The 24,490-nt window shown below is 43.4% G+C and overlaps 1 protein-coding gene and 1 long non-coding RNA gene across 6 annotated transcripts in view; one reads left to right on the forward strand and one right to left on the reverse strand.

The window, feature by feature from the left end:
• Positions 1 to 24,490, reverse strand: part of LOC112557374 (anoctamin-7-like) — a 41,782-nt gene that overhangs the window by 14,152 nt on the left and 3,140 nt on the right. For 3 of the 5 annotated variants that reach the window (XM_025227181.1, XM_025227179.1, XM_025227180.1), the window contains exons 2-6: positions 13,975 to 14,094; positions 3,345 to 3,436; positions 1,637 to 1,761; positions 1,208 to 1,315; positions 29 to 55 (exon numbers count right to left, since the gene is read on the reverse strand). In XM_025227181.1, the coding sequence (XP_025082966.1) occupies positions 29 to 55; positions 1,208 to 1,315; positions 1,637 to 1,645 (144 nt within the window). In that variant the 5' untranslated portion in view covers positions 1,646 to 1,761; positions 3,345 to 3,436; positions 13,975 to 14,094. Of the gene's footprint in view, positions 1 to 28; positions 56 to 1,207; positions 1,316 to 1,636; positions 1,762 to 3,344; positions 3,437 to 8,010; positions 8,146 to 13,974; positions 14,095 to 24,490 lie in introns of those variants that run through there. The other 2 variants (XM_025227182.1, XM_025227183.1) reach the window with 2 other exon arrangements.
• Positions 8,207 to 18,760, forward strand: LOC112557382. The gene is made up of 3 exons (XR_003097949.1): positions 8,207 to 8,360; positions 17,083 to 17,175; positions 17,392 to 18,760. It is a non-coding gene; the product is annotated as an uncharacterized LOC112557382 (long non-coding RNA).

The raw sequence follows: 24,490 nt of genomic DNA on the forward strand, positions 1-24,490 counted from the left end.
ACAATACCCTAATAGGTGCACTGCTTACCTGCGATAGATTGTCTGAATCTCTGATCTGATATCAACACATGCATGCAAAATGTCATCCAATCATTAGAAAACCATGCACACACAAACATCTCAAGATGCAGACATATTTTCATACTACTCAGTACACAAAAAAACCGCAAAGAAAAGTGTGTGCTTCTAATAACACTGAGTGTATCAGTTACAAGTGCTCAAAGTGACATATGTCTCCATAATGAACTGAAGGAGAAGCCACTGAAGTCTTGTTTTTAAGGTGCTTGCTTTCAGAATACAAGATTGCCAGTTCAACGGTCAGCCAGGCCTGTGGGAATGGAAAATTTATCCCTTTCACCCACATACTGTTATATGATTGATCAAGGAATCAGTGGAAGGAGAAGGCGGATGCACTATCCCTGAACCAGACTCCAGAAACAATCAACCACTAACAATTCACTCCCCCTACAGCCTAGGATAAAGGACTCTGCTTTGCTTCTTTCATGAACTCCACCATGATGTACACAGAATGTCAACTAAGTTGAATGAGATGCACAAAAAAAAAACTTTCCATAATAACTGAATGAAATGTTGATGTGAAATGTTAATGAAAAATATTACTCTTTCAGAGACTGCATGATTCAGATCACCTAGAAACACTGCACCACTTCTAAAGATCTACAACAAATGGCATAAAAGTAAACCTTTTTCCAAAACTCTTTTTCTAAGTAAAACTAAACAAAATCTAGTGTGTTATCACTATGATAATCTGAGATCTTAACATGTTTCATTTTTTCATTCAACAGCAGTAAATGGAACAGAATGAAAGAAAGCAAGCCTATAAGCCAAAACAAAAGACTATAGGCATAATTCCAAAAGCCAGGAAACAAAAGAGTGGGATTAAACTGTCTACTGAAGATCAGAAACTAAAACAAAGGAATTAAATGCTCACACTGCAATGAACAATGGCAAATGTGGAAGTAGCAAGTTAGTGACAGATACTACAAAAGGTTGAAATGAGATTAGACAAACAGAAATGAAGAGAGAGGAAGGTGCAAATATAAAATGTAGCAAATATTTTTTAACACAGTGCACTCCACAGTTCCACTGGATATCAGTTAGCAACTTAAATTTCACAAGACAAAGAAAATAAAGTGCTAAAAAGGCTGTATGTTCACCCTTCTGTCCTAACTGGCCATATATTCACCTGCAAAGGTGAACGCATACTCAGATCCTCAGCACAAACACAGCACAATTCCCAGGGTGCATGCAGTTTCACAAACGTTGTCAGTATCTTGGTACTCTCCAGCATTGCCTGCAGCAAGCCAAGTCACTTTGAGATAAAGCTAAAACTGTTAATCTTATGCAAAATCAAAGCATATAGTCTTCAATAGTCAGGTCCAAGCTAATCCCACACTTTCAGAGTAAATGCCAATGCTGCTTTGCATGCTGAAGTGACCTTAGAAAAATTTAAAACAAGAATTTTTCCCCATTTTGGAAGAAAATGTAAATTATTCAGTATCTCATTCCAATTTTTTATGATGTCCTATAAATTACCTGTGCTATTGACACATTTTCATAAAATTTTTCAGATTTTCTGCATTTTTTATGGTTCAAAGGGGATCTGATTGCTTACTTCCTCCATTTCCAAACCAGATTTTTTTAGGTTCTTTAAGAACTTGGATCGCCACTGCTTTCCTTTCTCGTCTTCATGTTTTGTTTTCTTCCCTTCCAAATTTTCTTCATATACCAGCACAAAGTCTTGAGGAAACATAGTAAAACACAAAATAAGTAACAAAACCAATTCAGTCAATGTGTGCATACAAGTGAAAGAAATTATTCCCACTTTCTTTTAAGCATGCCTGATAAGGATGAACACACACACTATTTTCTCTTAAATATAGGGATGGAGATAGTAAAGAAATACAGAGATAAAAGAGATCCAAAGAGACAGATAAAGTACTGTTGTAAAAGAAAAAGAAAATGTGTGAATGCTTTCTCAAAATTAAAAAGTAAATAACCTCTCACTTTAAGCAGCTGTAAGTGTGCAATGTACAAATACCTCTGTTTTCTTTCAAATACATGTGAAAACAAAACAAGAACTCCATTTCTGATGTGCAATAAACATGCTGGAACATGACGAAGGCACTTCCTAAACATAGGAATATGTGTGCATAGGCAAGCTACCATAATTAATTAGCATCAATAGAAGGAAAACTAGGCTTTCACACTCACAAAAAAATGTAGCACTCATATTTGAGCTTTCGGCATGCATCCATACACCTTCTTCAGCAACTAAAAGCTAAGTGACTAAGTTACCTCAATTACTATAAATAATTAAAGATCACACACACACATATACACTAAATACCTTTAAAAAGACAGAACCGACAGACTTTCAAGTCAGTATATTGCTGCCTTGCAGCATTTAGCAAGCTTACAGGCACTCACAATCTTGTAAGACACTTTAAAAGGTTTAAAAAGAGAAACTAAGAGGCTAGACAGTGACATGAAAAGGAGAAACAGAAGACACACACACAAAGAAACAGAGTGAAACCTGGAGTGATAAAAAGACTAACATAGGGAAGAGTTTAAGACAGAGAGACTGCGAGACAGGACAATGACAATTCTTTATTAACGAGAGGTAAAGTAAGCAAGACATGCATTTTTCCTTTTAACCCTTGCCCTTTACTGTAACTAAATACTAAAAAAAAATCAGTAGTAAATATAATATAAAATCAAAAAAGATTTGGATGCTGAATATATACAAAAGCAGTAGTTTTCAATACATTTACAAGGGTTCTAGAGTTGGGAAGAATCTCTAATGTTTTATGGAGAGAAAATCGCGATAGAGAAAGAGACACAGAGGAGAGATCAAGATTTCAAAGAGACAGAGACATATGCTTGAGATAGGGATTAGTGGGAAGAAACACACAGAGGGCGATTACTTAAGTGTGGGAGTGGGGTGTGACAAGGGAGGAGGAAACAGAGCAGACACAGAAAAGGCAAGCGGAGGTCTGTGAGATCGATCCAGGAGACAGCTAGACTAGTTCCGATCTGACCCGAGCTCGACCTCCACAACTGGGCATACTCTGTGACGAACCCGTGGTAGACGCCGACTCTACGGCACCATTTCCTCTGCAAGTGCAAGGACAAGTGCATACCTCCGTGCTGTATATGTTTACGCCTCACGATCGTGAGGGGCGAGTGAGTGATCGAGAGCTTGCATGTGTGCGCGTGTGCGTGCGTTCGTGCGCACACTAGTCGTCTACGCTCAGTATTGCGACCCTGAGCAAAATTTCCCTGGAGTGTTCCAATGTCTAATTAAGTTTGAAGTCACTTACCAATCTGCCGGACGCCGTCTGTGAAAGTAGCAATCCTTGTTGTGGTAGACAGATGGCCTCAGCTCGAACACGTCACGCTTCATGGACGTCGGCTGTCAGCAGAAAACATGTCAATCGTATTATCTGATGGCGCAATTACACTCTTAATTCAAATCGTTCGACACTTTCGTTTATTTATTTTTTTTTCTTTTTTCCCCTTTAATTCCTCAGCATTAACTATACCCGTTTCAGACTCCCGCACCCCAATCCTATATCCTACATCCTCAACTAAATCATTGCGTTTTATTGGCTTTAAAACAAAACAAAAAAAAAAGAAAAAAGTGCACACCAGTGTACACGTGTTAATACCAGCTTGATTCCTGATATCCCGAGACTGCTTTATGAAGATCACGTTTTTCCACATGTAAATCTGTCATTAACATTCAATAATCAGCACTGACCAAATATCACCTTTCATGTCCGGTTCATTACAAAATGTCTTACACGATATGACCTCTGACCAAAACTCTTTTACTTTTTCTAATCCCTGAAGCTAAATCGTTCACGCTTTCAGAGCGTCATTTACCAGAGAAGGTAAGGAGAGTTTCCTCCGTATTCCGTATGCCGGATGCCAGACAGGTTGGTTCAGTTTAAAAAGTTTCATTAATTATATCTAAATCCTATATTTTTTTCTTCAAATCTACATTTACTGGGATGTTTACCTGGACGACGATTTAAGAAAAATGTATTAAGAAATTAAGCGGCTTTGTTTTGTTTGTGCGGTTTATTTACCCGAATGCGCCAAGACAGCGCACTGTGAACACATCGATTCAAGCCGCTGTCCATTGTGATTACGCCTCTAACAAAAAACCTGCTTTTGGAGACCTGATAATTTTCCAGAATTCGTGCTCCGGGCTGTCGTCTTTTCTTTCTTGGCCTTTAAATCGGTCTTAACTTTTTGAACAAAAAAACGCGCCTTGATCTCCAGGGGACGTTCTAGAGAAAAACAGAAAAAAAAAACTCGCCCACATCTCCCGAAAGAAGAAATATTGGAAGTGAATCCTCACCACGCGCATCTGTGCGCAAACAAAAGCCGCCAGGGCCCAGTATTTGAGACAAAAATGCACTTTTTTTTTTAACTAATCAGACTCACGGTTTGGTGTGTGCGTGTTCAGCCTTCACACCACAAACGGAGACAATCACTAAACCTGTTGGTGTCGTGGTTTGTATCTCGAATCACCAGTAGGCAGCACGTGCTTGTCTCACACACACACACGCACATTCTCTCTCTCACCGAGGAAACCAGTCAGAAGTTTATTTTTTTTTAAAGTACGCCATTACAAACCAAACTGCTATAGAACAAAACAGTATAATTCCGGATTAAACATTCCTTTCTTCCCCACTTTTTCCCTCCTCCCCAAGAGCTCTCTTCTGACGTCGCAGACTGTATGTGTTTCCTAAGCCGTTGATCATCGTCTGAGCCGTCACAGTGACAGTTCGGCTCCTCATCAGCCTCTCGACACCAAATCCTCTTTTCGCTGTCCTCGGAGCTAGCGTCACGCCAAGAACAGGAAGTGCAAAGCCTTCGTGGCTGACGTCACCCGGGTCTGCCTCACGTGACCTTTGCACCTACCCCTCCCCTACCTCCTCTCAAAGCGTCTTCCTTCCTTGTCTGCGATTGCCGTTATCACCTTCCCATCCTGCCTTTGTCTTTTTCTCTTATGTCTTCATTATTCGTTAAAATTCTCATCGTTCTTCCTTTATGTTCATTAGTTTGTTTTTTTTGAGAGACGTGCCCTTTGATGTTTTCACCCCGGTCAAGCTGTTAATGCCTGCAGCGTTGTCAATCGATCTCAGAATTGTGTTCGCCAACAAACAAAAAGAGAATTTTTTTTTTATTGGGTGGGTGGTGGTGGGAGGAGGTCGGGGGCGCCGGGTGTAGCAACAGCAATCCCTCAGGAAACTGTACAGAAAACTTTCATTGTTTAACGATGGCCTGATGCCAACACAGCATCGTTTCTTATCTGATGTCCTCGCAGACTGACATCTACGATTCGTGAACTCCTGCTTTCGTGAGAGATATGTTGGTCACTCTTCGTTAAAGCAATACTGACGAGCTTGTATGTTGGTCACTCTGTGCAAATACACGCAATAATGGGTCCATGAAATGAATGATGGATAGAATAAGCAGAGAGATATTTATGAGTAGGAATGACAGGCCTTGTCCAAACACTCTGGCAAGTAATACGGATCGAGAACACAGAGGTCACTGCCACGCTTCCGCATTGTGACACAATCGTCTGTGAATGACACTCTCACAGAGAACCATCACTACAGTGGCGGTAAAATGAAATGTTGTCTCTATTCTATTCCTGCGAGCATCTGGATTGTTATTGGCATAAGACAGGACATTCTGGTCCAGTTTTACCTGGCGGTGATCGAGAATGTACTGACATAAAGTCCTACTCGACCGGGTGGTGCCTGCAGCTAGCTGATGTATTGGCTGTGATGTAATCCCTGTGGGTACAATCTTCATCCAACGCAGTCTGTGCAACACTCTCAAGATTGGGGCTGATGCATCCACCCTGTACTGCCTCATGCCCTCTGGGGTCAGGTATAGACTTGTTCGAGCCACAACTTCCTGGTAGTGTGTAAGTATAGGATAAGCCTGACTATTCTTTCTTTTGTTCTGTCTCTCCTCATCAAATCATATTCGAGTGTAATGCCACTTTCGATATCACGAGTAGTGAAATCCAGCCTGCTGTCAATTACGGACAATCAGATCATCAAAGCGGATATAAAAGAAGCAACGATGGTTAAAAAGCGGCAAAGCATCAGGCCTCAAAGATACTGTAAATGAAACTCTAAGCAGCAGGCTGTATCACTCCTTGGCGGTGCAATGTACGGATCCTTACATATTTTCTTCCTTTCACGAAGCAAGGATTCGCTAACTGCTTGCCTCCACTTACCAGATGGCTCGAGGCTCAGTTCAAGACAATGGTGTCCGGGTATTGATCAGATTGCTTGCTACAGTCTATAAGACAACTCGACTGAACAGTTCATACAGACGTGCCATAAATGTTTTAGTATCTTTTGCTGTATTTTTTTTCCCTTTTTGCCTTTTGTTATAGCTATAGCCAACATGCTGTGAGAAAATAAACACTAAGCTTTGTCTGTCTCCACTCTCCAGTGCCGTGCACCACCCTCAGATTCCCTTTACGAAACCTGTTTCCTCCGCTGATCTTTGTTACCCTAGAACATTCGAGAACCGTGGTGGATGCTGCTGATATATGGCTTGGGGGAAAAAAATTGCAATTTGTCTCTTCATAAGGCTCCACTCCCCGCTCAACATGGCGAGTTCGTTGCGATTCTGCGAGACATTCTTCTATTCTTGACTGTGACACACTCTGGGAGCTCGATGGTCACAATTCTCAGACGCGCTGAGGTTGTTTACCCTGAGGTCAGAGAGCTAAGATGGAGAGGTTAGGAAAATGATGTTTTATACATATTGTGCGCGCTAAATGATATTCATTAAACCGCTGTGTTTGACACAGAGAGAGACACACACACAGTGAGAAAGAGTGGAGTTTCAGATAAGAATGATTTCTGCTCAACAGAAGACGTGGTCTAACCACCTCCTGTTTGACGGGAAGGCAACACGAAGTCTTCAACAGATGTGACGTACCGGTAACACAATGCTGTGTGTGTGTTTTTCTCGTGAAGAACGATCTAACCACCTTTTTATTTGACAGGAAAACAACAGAAAAGTGTGGAGGCGGTAACATAATACTTTCTTTCATTGTACGAAGGACAGATTAACCTCCTCACATTATCGGAAATGCCACAAACGCAACCATGTTGCGTGAGAAGCTGATGTTACAGCTGCAGCTGGCGTCGGAAAGGCGAGCGCTTGATCTGGGCAAACGGCTGACGCGATGTTAACTGTTTCAGTAATGATGCAATTTCCCCCCCCACCACCACCACCACCACCACCACTACAAAAAAGCAATACATACATATTTCACTTAAAACTAAAGAAACTGCCTCGTTTGAGCGATTACTTTCTGTCTTCAGAAAGAACGAGAAAATATCAAGGTAGGTAGAATGTGTTGCTGCAACATCACGACACAGCGTCGATAATTTTTTAAAGATGATTGTAACGATGCTTTCCTGTCGTTGTCGAGGTACCGAGCCACGACGAGCGGCGCATTACACTCAAGAACGGCGCATCTACAAGTGGTGTGTGTGCACGTGCTAATTAGAGTGAACGTAGCATTGGTTACTTGCACACTGCAGACCGAAGTGATGATGTTGCCCTTTCCATGCTTAGCAGAGGACTCATTGCACTTTAACACAAGAGCGGGGTCGCAGAGTAAGTCGTGTCCCCCATGGCAAAACGAGGAGCTTGAGGAAAAACGTCTTATTTTCATGGTTACAATGGGATGTCCAGACTCCATGGACACCACTGGTGCTAGACTGTAAAGGCAACGATGGTATATCGACACGGCGTGGCCACTTCACAGTCGAGGCGAGCCCCAACTGCCGGCCTACGCAGTTTATGGAAGAGTGGTAATAAAAAGGAATGACCAAATCGACTGCTATCCACACAAGCTAATGCACATGCAAATATATATATATGCTTGTCCATTCACGAATTCACTCCTACGTAACTCATCAAAGGACTTACCATTCTTCTGTAGGATTCTGCTAACCGGCAAATACTGTTACTTTAAAAGTCCGGCCACGAACAGGCGATCAGACTGCACTAAAGGTAGTTTTGTTTATAGCTGATGTTTGGACGCCAGCGCCATCTGACGGTCCATGGGCTGTCATGACTAATTGTTGCCATGCCTTTCGCTGCACAGCGGCGCGGCAAAGGAGTAGAAGACCCCGCCATGTTGCTTACTGTACCTGCTAACATGATGTCACATCCTGGGATGCCTGCATTTCATGGATTCTCTACATCAACCTACACAACTTCTGCTGCCACCGGTCACCCCCGACACAGGACGTAATGAGTTGGTGGTGATGATGGTGGTGAGTGTTAAAAATACCGCAAGCATAGTAACGAGCACACACTTTCTCTTTCAAACACGCATACACGAACACACACAGATAGGCATGCCAGTGACATTTTGTCGGTTAGCTCCCTGGAGTCTGTACTGTCATCAGTGAAGCTTGGATTGAAACAGGACAGGAAGGTCGGGAGGCTGGGAGTCAGAAGTTGCAATTTTCTCGCTAATTGAGGTAACAGATGGGGCTCCGGGGAGAGGATAGCCTTGTGTTCTATCAGCATCCTGTCCTCTCTTTCTCTCTCTCTCTCATACACACACATAGATGGGATTTAGATGTAGCTACTGCTAGACATAACTGGAAGAATCTTAGAGTCCCAAATCTTTTGATGACCAACATCACAGGCTCACTGAAACAAAACAAATTGTTCTTTTTGTGTGAATGCTTTCATTTTTTGATCATTCCATTGAAGGGGTGAGTGGACAAATGTATGATGAGGAGAAATGTGATCATGCACTGGGCCCAGCGTTAAATTCTTTGAAATACTTGAAAAAGTTTATTAAAAATAATATCTGCAAATGTTGAATGTTGCTCTGTTATGATTAAATTTCTGTCTAAAGGAAACTATAATCCGCGGCGTCAAGCACAATATGTGCATACATATTAGCGTTATCTTGGTCATTGGAATAAGCTTGGCTGTAAATGTCTCTTGTCAAAAGAGAGGAGGGGATACTACAGGGTGAATTCTCCTTTGTGCGCCATGCAATATGATCTGAGGACTGCGCAAAATATTTCATAATTTGTTCTTGTCTAGGAATCTCGCCAGCTCGCTGCATTATGTGTAGTATTATGGCCGTCTTCTCTGCAAACTGATTGCAAGCGATCGGGTGTGTTGTCAAACAATACCTGATTGTCTACTGCCAGCTTATTGAATTTCATTCTCGCTTTCATTCCAGTTCGCATTAAACTGGATCTAGAACAGGCAGCGAGAATAACAGAGGATGTGGTGACAGGTGAAATGCAGGAAGTAGATGTGGTGGGGTGGATGGGACCTGAAAATCAAACCTTGTGTTTTTACATCCTGGCATTATCCGGCCTGATCTCGTTAGTTGTCCATCAATCAGAATTAAATTCCCTCGTGAATGGTGTGGGCAGGAGTTCACTGGTAGCATCTTGGAGACTGACTCTTTCATCGAGTCTACTGCCAATTTTAGGTGAAAAATGAATTGAAAAATAACAGTAGAAGAATTTGTGAAGCGCCTTTTCCAGTTTGGAGGCGAGCTCAATGCGCTGAAGTCGGAAAACGACAATCTAACCGACAGTCAACCATACAATGATAACAGAGAGATTGAGTGAGAGAGCGATAGAGTCAGAGAAAGAATGGAAGGGAAGAGGATCAGAAAAAAGAATGTCTGAATAAAGTTGTCCGGTTCAACATTAGGCGGGCGTGTTGTACCAATTCACTGTATAGCTGTGTACCGGAAGGTCTCGTCAGATCCTTGATGTCACGTGGGGTCACGTGCTAGCAGCACCAGCGTTAGAAAAGTCACTTGAAGCAGCGGAAGATTCCGCGTGTCATTCTGGAACATTACTCATCGATTTTGGGTGCTTCTCTAGGACTGCGGGATTAAGTACGTGTGATGGCCAGCTTCTAAGAACGCATTGTATATAGACTTATGTCAATCCCGAAAGAGAGTTTTGACTTTTTTAACGTGTAACCCTCCTTCGCAAAATCCAACAGCGATAAACTACAGCTGCAGCCACGTAAACAGTACCAGCTCCCGCGGTCCCCGGCTTATTCTGAAATTCCCAACCAGTTAGGTGCATGGCCAGGGGCGCGTTCGTTTGTCATACGCACACATGCGCAGTAGCGATCGAAGCTGCGCAAAAGTGATAAAAATTTATTTTTAATGAATGCACATACATGTTTTTTTTTTTTCAAAGAGACATTTACTTTGAGGGCACACGGGTGTATTTACAGCTAGAGTTTAATCAGCGCTGGGCCTGTTACCCACACCACAACGCACGCGCAAACGGAAACAGATGACATTCACGTGGTACGTAGCACGCGCCAGCCCTGGGCCTTGCTGGATCATGTGACGTGACCGGCTTCAGTCAGTAGTCCCGGTAGTAATGCAAGTTCTTGGCTGCAGGCTCAGTCAAGCACCTTATTTAATCTTTTATTTGCATCACCCGACATCTGTAAAATCTGCCAAACTAACACCACAAGAATGTCTTCAGGAAAGTGTTGCAAGTTAACGCCAGACATCAAAAGGACACCGATGTCAACACCACCAGAATCTGCAGCTTTGGCCAGCAGCAGCAGCATGTATTTATCTAGATTTCCTTCGGGGCAGGCAAGCATCGCACCGTCCCTCCCGCCTGACCTGCACGGCGCCCCCCACCTTGCTAAACCGGACGCCATAATGTAGATTCTGTAGTCCCCTCTCCTGGGACCCGGAGCGCCCTTCTTTACTCAGATCAGCTAGAGACAATGGATCCCCCGCCAGCACTGGGAAAGTGCTGGAAACGAGGCTTCAGAAAGTGATGTGCAAACGAGACAGGAGGATATGTAAACGACATGGAAAAAAAGCAACCCGACGACGAGGATCGTAAAGCGATGCCTATCACATAACAAGGATGTCATCATTCATGTGTGTGTACGTGAGTGAGTGTGTGTGGTCCGGACTGTGTGACTGTGCGTGAGAATGCGTGCATGCGTGTTTGCGTTCTCATCAGCACAGCTCCCGACGCGTAGGGCAGGAATGCTATTATGTGCCTAATGGCAGAGAAGCTTCTAGAGAGAGTTACAGGATGTCATTGTCCTAATGCCGCTGTCGAGGCCTTGAAATGATGAGTCGTCTTCCTTGCGAATGAACTGGGAATTACTGGCTGAGCCTGTGTCGATGACTATACAGAAATCCTTCTTAACACATTGCAAGTATCATCCGCGCGGACAACGAGTGCCAGAAAAAAACTAAAAATACAGATTAAACAATAATCCATTGGTAATTAGGTGACAGCCTAATCTGAGATCACAAAAAACCCCCAAAAAAACAAGCCACTCTGCTCGCCATCTCCTGTCACCTCGCTGGTTCATTTTTATCAGCCAATTTACCACCGGTAGCGAGGAGACAAACTTTGTATAGACACAGACGGATTACTGCGGACATAAATGAGCGAAACCTGTTAACCTGCTCTGTTTGTCACTAACCCCTCTCCTCCCCCTTAACCGCCAAAACTCGTCAGCCATTCTATCAAGCTGACATGGCATGCTGGGAACGATCGGTGGAGGCACTTGCCCGTGAACCGCTCCTTCATCCGATTAATACACCAGAGGGCGCCTGTGCGTTAGGTGCAGCTATTTTCTTTATAATGAATGCTAATCTCCCGCATCAGCGAGCCTAGAAGCTGCAATTATGCATTTCCAGCCATCTGTGCCACGCAGTGCCAGCAGGATAAGTGCGCGATAAATGTTAGTGTAGGTCGGGATAAATAGACTGTGTGAACACCTGACATTACATACACACAGTGTGTAGGGGGTGGGCGTGTGAGTGTGTGTGAGAGAGAGAGAAGCAGCATATATTTTATAGCACTAAAAAAGGTTTCTTCGTCTTCTTACTGATGTCCAGAAATGTGTTAGGTTGTACTTGCGGATATATGGCTAACGTTTTGCTTGAACTATATTAAACAGAAGCGATCGTAACAACATCTCCATCTGTCAACAATTAAATTCGACAACGCAAACTGTATACTTTTCGATTACTTTTAATTAGCTTGACGAGCAACACTGTTCTTCACCCAAAAGATTGTGGACCTGAACGCGTCTTGGCGACACCCGCGAAGAACAACAAAGCCAAAAGATGGTACAGGGGTCATAGATATAAAGCGAGGCTAACTCGCTATCCCGGGGCGAAATGGGGAAAGCAAGGACAAGCATCTTGTCTTCGTATTCTCCAAGCGGTGTCCAGATTCCCACTAGGGGGCCGTAATTATAAAGTTGTGCAGAGATGCCCTGGGAATAATTTAACAAAAAAAGTAGTATACGGGGGGGTCTGGATAAGGTTCGTAACTATGGAAACCAGATGGAAGCGAAGGAATTCTCTTTTTGCCTCAGGTGCAACGACGTATCCATTACCCACACTTCGTAGCTACGGACCCAAAAGAACAATGCTTACTACGACTGAAAGGGCAGTCGGTGCAAGGTGTGGAGAGGCTGGCGGGAATAAATCTGTTCTTTACTGAACAAAAGTGAGACTAAGGCGTCGCTAATTCTGTTTTGTTGCAGAGTAGCAAATGAGTAACATTAAGAAAACGTAGAAATACGGACCTAAATTCTAACTACCGACATCATCGAAGGCCACAGTCACAACGAAAGCTTCGAATATATGGCAAAGATGCGTTGCCTACTTTTGTGACTTCACGGGAAACGATCTCCTTCTTCTAAATGCTCAATTGACTGTAAGATTGCGCTCTTTTAGACCTTTTAAGACAACCTCATGCAGTACGTCGAGGAATCGGTCGAGAAGTGGCGAGAGGCAAAATATATCTCGTCTACCGCCTGCTTCATATGACGTTGTTGAACGGTGTGAAAACAGCTTAATATCATTATTACACCCTACTACAGGGTTTGAGGGGCTTTCACTACAGGCTGCTATACACAGTTTAATAGACTGGATCCCCTCCCAAAAAACAACAAACAAATTCATGATCTTTGTTTGCACAAGATACGAGAGCTCTGGATGACAAGCCTTTCCAACGTACGTCAGCCTTTTGATTGGCTGGCACTGTGCTTTGTCCGATTATTAATTATTGAACCCACAATATCCTGAGGCTTCCACCAGTCCAATGTTTGCCGCACACGCTATTCCAAAATAACTGATGTCAGTTCCCATAAACTATTCTGTACGAACCGTCAATATGCGATAGCAAATAGCTCATTCAAGCTTTGGAATAACCTGTAAAATTGCTTAACACCTGCTACCACATTAACGGTTCTCAATCGGTGTTTAGGTAGGTCACACCCAGGCTTGATAGAAAGGTACTGAGGGTTTAATCTACTCATTGTTGTGATACTCGAGTTTTCCTAGGGATAGCGAACGAAAAACATATGTTGGATTTTTTTTACTTAACTACTCGTATATAGATGTCATACAGGGGTTTAAAACCCGTTGGTATGCGTTGATGATGCACATCTTACAAAACTTCTTGCCCAGTCATCCCACTTTCTCAAAAGCCTCTAAAGAACCACCTCAAGTTAAAATAACATCAGTTTGTTGACAAAAGACTTCTATGTTGTAGTTTTATTGCATTCGCTGTTACCATGTTCATGATACGCACTTTAATTGTCAAACAGTTGATATCGCCGTTGCCTCGACAAAATAATACAAACAGGCAGCGGTTTTTTGTCAGTTTCTTAAAGAGAGTACTGCAATATAGCTCTTATTTCTTTAATGTGATGTACTGGATAATGTATTTTGCAAATCTGTAGAGGTTTTTCCAGCTATGGCGACTAAGTGCACGGTACGATGAAGCCATATCATTCACGATTTCTCTCCTCTTATGCGTGGATTGTGCGGAAAAGGCCCTGGAATAGGTCATCAAGATCAGCTGGACAAGGAAGCGATCGTGAGCTTACCTGCAGCTGGTCTTGATCCAGAATGCGCACAGTGTCCTCGGACTGACGATCAGAAACAGACCCGTAGTCTCCGAGCTGCAGGTTCGATCCATTCAGCATATGATTCTCCATTTCCATATCCTGTATGCAGATGGGCCAGAAAGCAGGAGTTAGATATGCTTGTCTCTTTCTCTCTCTCTTTTCTCTCTGTGCATGCATACATGTATGGTCATATTCATACTACTAAGGTTTTTATCAGCTCTACATATATGTGTGTACTTTCGGCAACTGCCGGGTAACACAGCTTCAGATATTTTCCACAATCAATTTCTAACAAAATTTAAATACATTTAAAACAAATGACACATTATTTATTTAACAAAAATAGCGTTTTCCTTTTCCTTGTAGAGATTTTATGAAAGACCCAGTAACAGGCGGTCATAAGGAGGGCATTTTTCGACATCCCCCACCCACCCACACACACCACCCCATTCCATAAGACCAGCAAAAAATCAGTCTCCCCCAACCCTACCACTATCCCCTTTCCCCTCCTCTCTTCTGCTTCATGAGACGAGATATAAGGAAGGCAAAGTTAAAAAAAAAATCCTAATAAGAAAAAAAAAAACATGTATCCCCTTCTTTTACATACAGCAAGAATCATGCGATGTTAAAGGTTAATAAAAGAATTCATTATCATTAGGCAATACAACACGGCAGTGGCGTAGGAGGATGCTCAGCTTTGTGGGGGGATAGAGGGGGCAAGTTTCATGCTGACAGTTAACGATGTACACATTCTTGCCTCTTTTTATCTTTTTTGATGAAGCGGCTGCCCTCCTTGTCCCTCCACCGCACGGGTTCCTACGCCACTGCACTGCGGGGCGGAAACCCTTCGCTAATATGATAATAAGTCTAATAATGCTTACACGGGTCACTAATTTGAGGCATTATTATTATCAAAACGCAAATGCCAGGGGAGACGACCGCACCATTCGGTTTAGCAAATGAGGAATTTTCTTCCCCTTACAATTTTGTCTGGCCGTGTAACCTTTTCAAAATGGAAAATTACTGCTAGAACTCCCGGTTGACATTTGCTTAATGAAAGATCACTTTCTGGGTTTCTTGTTCGACTTCCCTTTAGCTTAAAGAAAGCAGTATTTGTGAGGGTTGGGTTTTAAAAAAAGCATATGGATGAAAGTAGTAATGTGATGGCTGCATATGCTTTTTTGGCAATGGTTCTGAATCCAGCAAATGATGGGCAGATGGGTTGACGGATAGAGGAAAGAAGGAACGATGAATAAACTGAGAGACAGAGAAATAAGAGAGAATAAAAAAAAGGAACAAGAGGAGGGATTCATTTCTTGATTGGTCTCTCTCTCTCTATTTCTCTCTCGCAAAACAAACAAAAAACAAAACAAAACAAAACCAACAACAAACCAAACCGCGAGCGAATTCCCCAAACAAATGGACAAGAAAAATAAACAAACTGCAAGAGTATACACATATCAGTGTTGGCGGGCACAACAATCAGGCAGAAGCGACAAAGATGAAGATCCTGTGGGAATGTTCACACCCAGTGATGGCGAGAACAACTGCCTAAACTGGTCAGTCGGGAGGAAAGTGGGAGACCGAAGGGAGATACATCTAAAACACTATACCGACGCCGTTGATAACCTGGCCTGACCTTTCCATAACCCAGTGCTCGAGGCTCCAAAGCGCTTAACTCTGACAGCTGCTGATGAGTCAATGGACGCTGCTCTTCTGGAGAGAACGCAGCAGCTAGCTAGTGTTATTTTTTATATAACAAAGACAGGAAGGGATGCGGAAGGAGGAGAACACCAGAGCATCCCGCCCACATACCCTGTAAACAGGTGTCACACAAAGAAGTGTGTGTCCCAGGACGAGATCTGAACCCATGACCTCACGATCCTCATTGTTTAGGTGAAAAGCGCTGTACCATTGCGCAAACCACACCGCACCTCGCGTAAAACCCCGATATCGCCCGGCGGTAGTCCAGAATTTCTCCCGTCAACTCTTTCTTTTATGATTGTAACATTAACTTTTGGATCACCCACCAGTACTTGGTGGCATCAGTGTAGCTTAATAGTGAAACACTTGTCCTAAGAGTGAGGTGATCGGGATCAAGTACTGTTGCTGGTTGAACACACCAACACTCATAGGTACCCTCAGATATGTTGGCGAAATTTGCTCTGTCCAGTCTATTTTATTTTAATCTGAAGCACCAATAATACATATCGGGGAAAAAATCCTTCAAATAAACATGTGTATGCTGCAAACTGTGGCTAGGAGCGGACAACTGACATGGATCTGCCATCATAACCGTAGGCACGTCGCCACACGCTGTCTAATTTATTAGTGGACTACCACTTGCTAATAAAATACAGCCGACACCTGTTTCGTAATTATCGAACAAAGTTGTTCAAATGTATGGCACAGTATCTCACAAAAGCGAATAAATGACTCAGGGGACAGGTCTGCATGCCGTCTACAAGCAAGTAATCCGCCGTTTACAAAACAAAACAAAAACAACAACAACAACAACAACAACAACAACAAAACTCTTCTTTGGTACATTGTACCAAGTAGAAGGTAAATTGATAAAAATACAAGCAGAATGATCAGTAGGACCTAACCTAAGGTGGGAGATGTGACATTGTAGTATTCTGATGACACTGAGCGCGCCGTTGAAAATAGCAAGTAGTAGGCAAATTGATAGGAATACAGTAAACTGATAAGTAGGACGAACGCTGGGACATTAACTATAGTGGTGTGGTGACAGTGAGCATTTACAAACAAATCAGATAGGAAAAAACAAAGAGAATAAGAGACATAAGCAGATAAGACATCAATTATGAGCTAGGAAATAAAAAGAACATAATTAATGAAATTAGAATGTCCCCAACAAGTGAGTACGAATAAACGCATAAGTCGCAGTGAAAATAAACAAGAAGGTACTTTACTCTCAAACAAAAGCAAAAAAAAAAAAAATAAAGAAAAGGGAAGGGGGGAGGGTCGATGTCGTCGACGACGACCATGAGAAATGTTAGGAACACAGGGACTCAAATCGTGACAGGAGTAGACAGTCCTTTATATAAATATCTGTGTGTGCAGGCTCCTGGCTGCGGAGGTGGCTGCTTGCTGGCATCTGGCGTGAGCGATCGGCGTGGCAGGCTTTGTTCGTTATCGCATCGGATATTGAAGCAGGTGTCTGCTCGCTATTTTGCTTTTACACTAAAATTCCCTTCTAACTCCAACAACAACAAAAAAAAAAGCATGCATATGTTCACGCGCGTGGGTGTGCATCTGTGAGTGAGAAAGAGAGGGAAGACAGTATGAATGAGTGGGTGACAAAGAGAAAAAAGAAAAGATATCGACGACTTCCCGGACACTGCCGGCACATTATTTTTTTATGTGTTCCAGGTTCCATTTTTGGACAGCTCTGCTGTTAATGGACACGTCGGAATAATCCAGGACACCAAGGTTCCCCCCCCCTCAAAAAAAAAAAGACAAAAAAAAAGAAAAAAGTTCGTGGAGGCCGACAGAGGGCGATACGTCGAGAGAACAGCCCCGCAGCTCATCGCTGCGTGAACCACGCGGGGTCTTGCCCGGGAAAGACCCCCGCCTGAGCAGATGAAGGTCGGGTGTCATCGCACACGATCGATGAAAGCCAAGCAGCAACACTGAAATGGTCTTCCTCCTAGGACTCGCGACACCGAAGATCTTGCAAGATCTCGTGAGACCTCACAAGACTTCACGACTAAAATAGAAGACACACTGCAGAGACACCGAGCACCTTACTGTCGATGGTCATCCAGAACCTTTCTGTCCGAGATGACACCCACAAAACCATCCCCTAGACGAGACGCTAAGTCGCCTATTGTCTACACAGAGAGCATCAAGACGTGGTCTTGGTATACAACAGAAGTTTTACAAGTCTGCGCAAACATTTTGTCCAAGCCACTGGGGTTGAGATTGGTACAAGATAACATTTTCCTCAAAACACCAACGATTGAACAATCCTCTAGAGATGCAAACCTACAAACATTACCACGCATAACCTCACTCCTTAACGACCTTAAAAAAATCATGAGATGGCATTTACCTTTTTTTTTTAATCTACAGAAAGGAAAGAACTGTGGGGGCGAATCACATACGTCTATTAAGAATATTGTCTTATACTGAAATCTTTCATTTCAAAGCAATCTCTTCTCTGACAGACATGGTATAAGGCTGTTTATGCGCAGTTATTTTCACCTTTCTAGAAGTAATAAGTATTCCAGGATGCCATCTTCTGTGTATAAAATCTGTATTTTACATGAAATTAAAAGTCCACGGGTTATGAATGAAAATGAAAAAAAAATCATTGTTGGAGGGGAGGAGGGAGGGTAATATTGTTTTCCCATATATTTGAGTTTTCTTGGGGGAACATCTCTGCTATACTTCACAGTGACTAAATGATTTTTAATCTTCCTATGGCCAAGAATGTTATTCGACCAGCATATAAGATGTCTTATCGGCACCACACACAAAATGTGCAGTTGCTCCTCCTCCTCCTCTCTCTCTCTCTCTGCTGGTCTCAATGTACTTACAGTTAATTTTGTATGATTTCAGAAATGTCTGAAATTTTTAGCGCTCGAGTCCCCATTGTACTTACTTCGTCTCGACGACGGTCCATTAGCAAATCTCTGAGGTAGAATGATTACAGTACAGATATGGAAACTACGAACTGGAAATGGTGAGCAGACAACCATGATCGAGCGTTGAACACAACGGAATTGAAAAAAAAAAATGGCAGGAACGAAAATAGTTCCAAAATCGTATTTTACAGATTTGTGCATGCAAAATACGGGAAAATCTTACGGGTAGATACCTCTGGATGTGGCTTATAATACTTTACAGAACGGCTGCGCCTGACGTTTTAAAGAAATAGAAAGAAAAGAGACACAGTAGAAAGAGAACAGACAAAAAGATGGTGCATAGTCTGGTCAAACGCTGGAAAAAGCGAAGATAACGATCTACAGGTGCACTAGCTGAGGCTGTTGTCTAATGATTTCGTTGTCGCATGCGAAAGCGTTAACGGCCGGAAAATGGCTCTGATGAGCTTTTTTTTTTTTTCCTTTTACAAACTTAAGCCCGATAATGACCCACATCCGCCCACATGTGCGAAGACGTACTGCGACAACACTAGGCTGCTGAATTTTCCCTTTCCACTAGTGACTCTTTTCCTTACATAAGTATGCAAGTGCACGCGCATGCACACACACACATGGCGAAGTGTTGGGAAGACAGAGCGGTAAACTACCGACACGGAGGACAAGGGTGGTCACATCTGTTGTCTGCAGCAGCAGCCGGACCAGTCCAGCCAGGGTTACAACGTCGGTAAATAAGAGATAACCTACGGGAACAGCGAGGGCAGTGGCAACAGTGGCGGAGTGACGACAGAAGGAGTGTTCGCAAAAGAAAAGGGGGTTGATTATCGGGAGGGAGGGTGCTAGAAAGGAGAGCAGAAAACAGCTGAGCGGCCACGCAAGCATAAAAGCTTCAGGTTTATGGTGGCTGGAGCTAGTGACAGGATTTTCGAAGAACGACAGCGCCTAGGATGATGGCGCTCCAATGACTATCAAGTCTGGCGTTCACCTTCCCACGAGGTTAAGCGTGTGAACGAAAGTCTCGGGAATCAACGTTCTTTCTCTCTCTTTCTCTCGCTTCACGTCTGCACCTTCTGCATGTGGTGTCGTTTAAAAACCTGTTCCTTAACCTTAACATTAAAGCGTTTTCTTTCTTTCTCTCTATCTCACAAACACACACACATGCATGAACCCATATACGCACGCACACACATCCCTTCCCTCTCTCTGTCTTGTCTCAAGGCGTTTTACCTGACACTTCTCAAAAATACTTCTTCGGCAACGTGAATATTCAACTGGGAAATACTCAAAGGAATTCAGCGCAGACCACAAACACAATGCGTAGAAGCCGAACTGTAACTGCCTCCAACATGGGTTGGATATCTCCGCTGACGATGACCTCAAGGGACCACCTAAGTGCATCCACGCCACTGTCCTACGTCACGCCACCCATCTCGCACTAAAGACTGGCTTTTCCGCTAGACTGGAAACGGTCCTGGAGGTTTGTGGCGTCAAAAATTACAGTATATCTCCCCACTCGCTAGGAGAACAAAAATTCTAGCCATGGAAACCCTTCATCTATTGACATATTTAAGATGCTTCAGCGGCCGATCGTTATATGGAACAACGAAGCCTGCTCCGTTACAGGTGAAACAGATCACTGACTACTGCTCGACAGCTTTGTACTGGCAGCCGATGTTTAGGTGAAATAACAGAATTTACTCTCACAAATAAGTAGTAGGTAACAACGCTCAGTGTGTCTTATTCTCTTCATGTTTTCCTCAGCTCTCTCTCTCTCATATTCAAACACGTGTCTGCTCACGCATGCGCTTTCCTAGCCCTCGGTGCATTCACAACATTTTCTTTTTAGGCCATAATTCCAGACCGACATCCAAATGAGTTTCTGATGTTGGCTGAGGGCCCTGCTAAATAAGTCATGCCGTTCGAGCCTCGGTGTGTGAGGTTGCAGGACGTGTTCAACATGTCGCATGCAGGTCAGGCGCTGCGGCGTGTCATCTTACGTGTTCATAAAAATCATCGCTTTCTTTGATTTCAGAGTCCATGAGGTCGTTAACAGTCTTCAAAATAGCCAAAATTTGGTGGTGGGGGGCTTGGGGAGAAGTATAAGCTCTTCTCTGCAAACTAATAAACTACTCGAAAATATAAAGTGTAACTCCTTAATGACAGCTTTGACAACACACGCACACATAAAACTGAGCAAAGAACAATAGACCTCGGGACTCTTTCGTATGCTTGTAATATTGACATATCAGGAAAAACGCACTGGCATTCTACTTATCAAATACAGCCATTTATTACACACGAACAAGGCAGCTTCTTTAGAATCATGAGGTAAGGAGAACAGGCCTCAGGTAGTGGATTCTCTCAGACAGGCAGCATTAATTTCCTGTGATCTCGTATGATAAACAAGACCCGTTCATGAAGAAATATATGTCATACAAGCAAGAGAGCGAACTAAAAAGTACATCTGAGTGAATGCAAGGGTTGAACAGCATGGGAAACAGAGAAAAGAACGGTAACGCTGCCGTGTCTGACTTGCATGCGACACCATTAGAGCAACACTAGCCAAGAAGCGAGACTTTGACTCGGCCACATCACTTACACAGCTGGAAAAAAAACTGAGGGAGCATCTATCTCCATGGTTACCATCAGGCCGCCGGGAGAGTCTGTGAACACGCCCACCTCGACCCCCAACCCCTAAAGGTCATCGCACACAAGTTCCAGTGCATACGACATCCTACCCCCACCTACAAATTCCCCCTAGTGCCAAGAGAGGACAAGCGGTGAGCTGGCTGCTTGTGTGGTCGGCCAAGACAGACACCCAGCAACGGCAGCGACAACGACAAACCCAGTCCAGTGCAGCAGCTGCGTGCCGACTGCGGCAGGAATGCAACACGACAATGGGGAACGGTGGGGAAAGGGGAAAAGGGGGAAAGGCAACGCGACAATGATGTGGTCGGAGTAAGTGATGGGGTTGAGGGGGTGAGTGAGAAACTGCGTGGAAAGAATGCGATTTTTTGTGCAAAGCAAAATATCAATGAACTCTGCGATCGACGATGCTGCTCAGTTCAGCTTGGTATGAAAGGCGAACAAAAGCGGCAAGTGTTCAGGAGGCAGCCGATGGCACGTGTAGCTATTTTTTTCTGTGCCTGTAAAAATATGGACTGACATTCCTTTTTTTTTTTAAACCATGGTTTCCATTCAGTACTATCGTCACTGTGTGAGGGGAAAAAAACAGATGGTTAATTTAGATGGTTGACAGAGGTGATGCATGAATAAAAACAAAATTGATAGCTATTTTGGATGTTTGATAGAGAGGACGCAGTAATGAAATAATAACTAAGAGGGGACGACATATATACATGTATATATAGAGAGAGTGGTATAAGGGGAAAAGCGCTTCAGGCAGAGTTTTTAAGGTTTTTTCCTGTTATTTTCATGTGCTTTTAAAACATCGCGAGACATTACCAAACAAATGCAGTAAGAGTAAAAAAACTAGGGGTCATTCGAGTAAAGTGTACATAATAATAAATATTTATGCAGCGCATATTCACACTCCTACGGAGAATGCTCTTAGCGCTTACAACAGGAATGAGACATGGACAGCATACGAGGGACGGAAGATTAAACAACAGTACATGTACTGACCACGAACAGAAGACGAGTACGGAAAGCACACAGAAGCAGAGTAACAAGAACTGAGAAAATAGTGATTCTGTAAAGGAAGACAAGTAGGAAAGTATCAAAAAGCCGGAAAAAGTGGGAGAGTGAAAAGGAATAGCATCGTGTGGACTGTATAATGATCAAGCAAGAGGTGCATTTTCAGTCAGTTATGAAGGATTCAATTGTAGGCAGGTAGCAGGATATGGAAAGGGAGAGAGTTCCATTGTTTTGGTGCACAGGAACTAAGCATCCTGTGACCATATGTTGTTCTGGTGACAGGAATAGTTAGGATACGGTCATCAGACGAAGAGCGTAGTTGTATCGCCAGGATGTAAGAGAAAATAAGTTCAGAGAAATAATCATGGCAGGAGCCAGCAAAGAAATTAAAACAGAGCATGGACAGGTTGTACGGGATGAGAGAACAGATGGGGAGCCAGTGCAGAAAACGGAGAGGTGTGGCATGGTCCCGTTTCCTAGCTCTAAGCACCAGACGTGCAGCGGAGTTCTGTACTTTTGAAGCCTCTGAATGAGGAGTAGTGCCTCAGCAAGGCATTTTTAAACAAGTCATACTTCACAGTTCACTCCACAGCGCTTTACCTCACTAATTTATATCACTAATTTATATTCCCTACCTCAAAACTGAAACTGGCTCTTCATTTTTTTTAAGAATTGTATCACGGCTGAAACTGGAAGCTGATTTTTCTTTTTTCATTGCTGCGATTTCCGATGACTTATTCTCCTCGTGGGAGATAAGAAGTCAGTGGCACTGTGTGTAGTCGCAATTAAATGTAAAATAGGAAAGGCCACTACTAAGCGGCAGCCGAAAACAATTCGAGCTCTTGACGCCAGAAAGAGTATCTCGCCGACACAGCAACAGCTGCGTGTATGTAAGGTAAAATCAATCAACACCTCATTTGAAACCAGTGTATGTGAAGTGTTCTCACGCGGGATGGGGGCTATCATCTGATCGAGGTCTCACTTGCAACCCACTTTTTCCTTAATCCATAACTTCCATTTATCTCCACTCTTGCGCCACTAACAAGTAGTATGTTTTGTTAATGTCAGCTGCCGTGCTGCTTTTACTGCTGCCACTACCCTTGGCGCTCAGCTTTTTGTGACATTCAAGCGCCCAGAAAGTTTAGAAGTCAAACTATGGAGATAACTGTGTAACCACTTGACCAGTACCAGCCTTCGAAACACAGATGCCCAAACAAGCAATCGCAGACCCCAAATTCACCTGTGTACAGCTATGTGAACGCTTAACCACCCCAGTCCCCCTCAATAAACCACTTTTTTTTTTCTTGAAATTGAGAATGGCACTGATAATAAAAGGAAGAAAAATAATAGTAGCTGTACGAAGTGTGAGTCGTTGGTGTCGGCGAACTGGGTGAGCGTAGACACGGGAGGTGGGAGAAAGGGAAAGGAAATGTTTCAAAGTTCTATCACGGCAATCCACCCGGCCTTGTAAACAGGTGCCACATTTCTTTGAAGGTACTAGAAAAAGTACCCAGCTGAAGTCCCTAATCCAGGACGCCCGATCTTTAACTGCATTGGTGACCAGCGCTTAACCGTTGAGCTACGGAACCACCCGAAAGCTTAGACATCGTTTAGACACTGACCATTTCCCCAGCATGAGAAGAGACAAGGATTTTCTTACGTCTGATAACAATGCCAGTACACTCGTATTGCAATTATGCACGCTATGCCTGAAGCAGGGGAGTGGCACGTAGAAAGCGATTTCGCTAGCGACTGAAGCTCCAGTCCCCCAGGGACTGACCACAGGAAGGGCTCGCCCAGCACCGCCTCCTTGGCACTGCTAGTCTCATCGGCTGCCTGAATGGAACTCACTGCGGAGACACTTGCGCGCTGAGTGCAGCTCATTTCCCGCTAAGTGGATGAATTAAGAAAGTAAAACAGAGCCATCGCGTTGGCATGGAAACACGTTGATGCAGTCAAGCATTTTTTTTTGTTCTCGGAAGCAAGTGAATGTCCAACGGGACATAATTGCTGAGTAAAGATTAAAGGCGGTACAAGCTGTACTGCAACTACAGTCCAGCGACGGAGCAACGTAAGGGAAAACAGAACCAAGAGAACAAGACAATAGGCTGGTACAATGAAAATATTTATATGGCGTGGATTATTTCTTACGGGAAGGGGTGTGGGGTTTTATATCCCGAGGAAGGCCAAACAACGTGGAGCAAAGAGGC

The sequence above is a fragment of the Pomacea canaliculata genome, linkage group LG2 (assembly GCF_003073045.1).
Source record: "Pomacea canaliculata isolate SZHN2017 linkage group LG2, ASM307304v1, whole genome shotgun sequence".
Taxonomy (NCBI): Eukaryota; Metazoa; Mollusca; class Gastropoda; order Architaenioglossa; family Ampullariidae; genus Pomacea; species Pomacea canaliculata.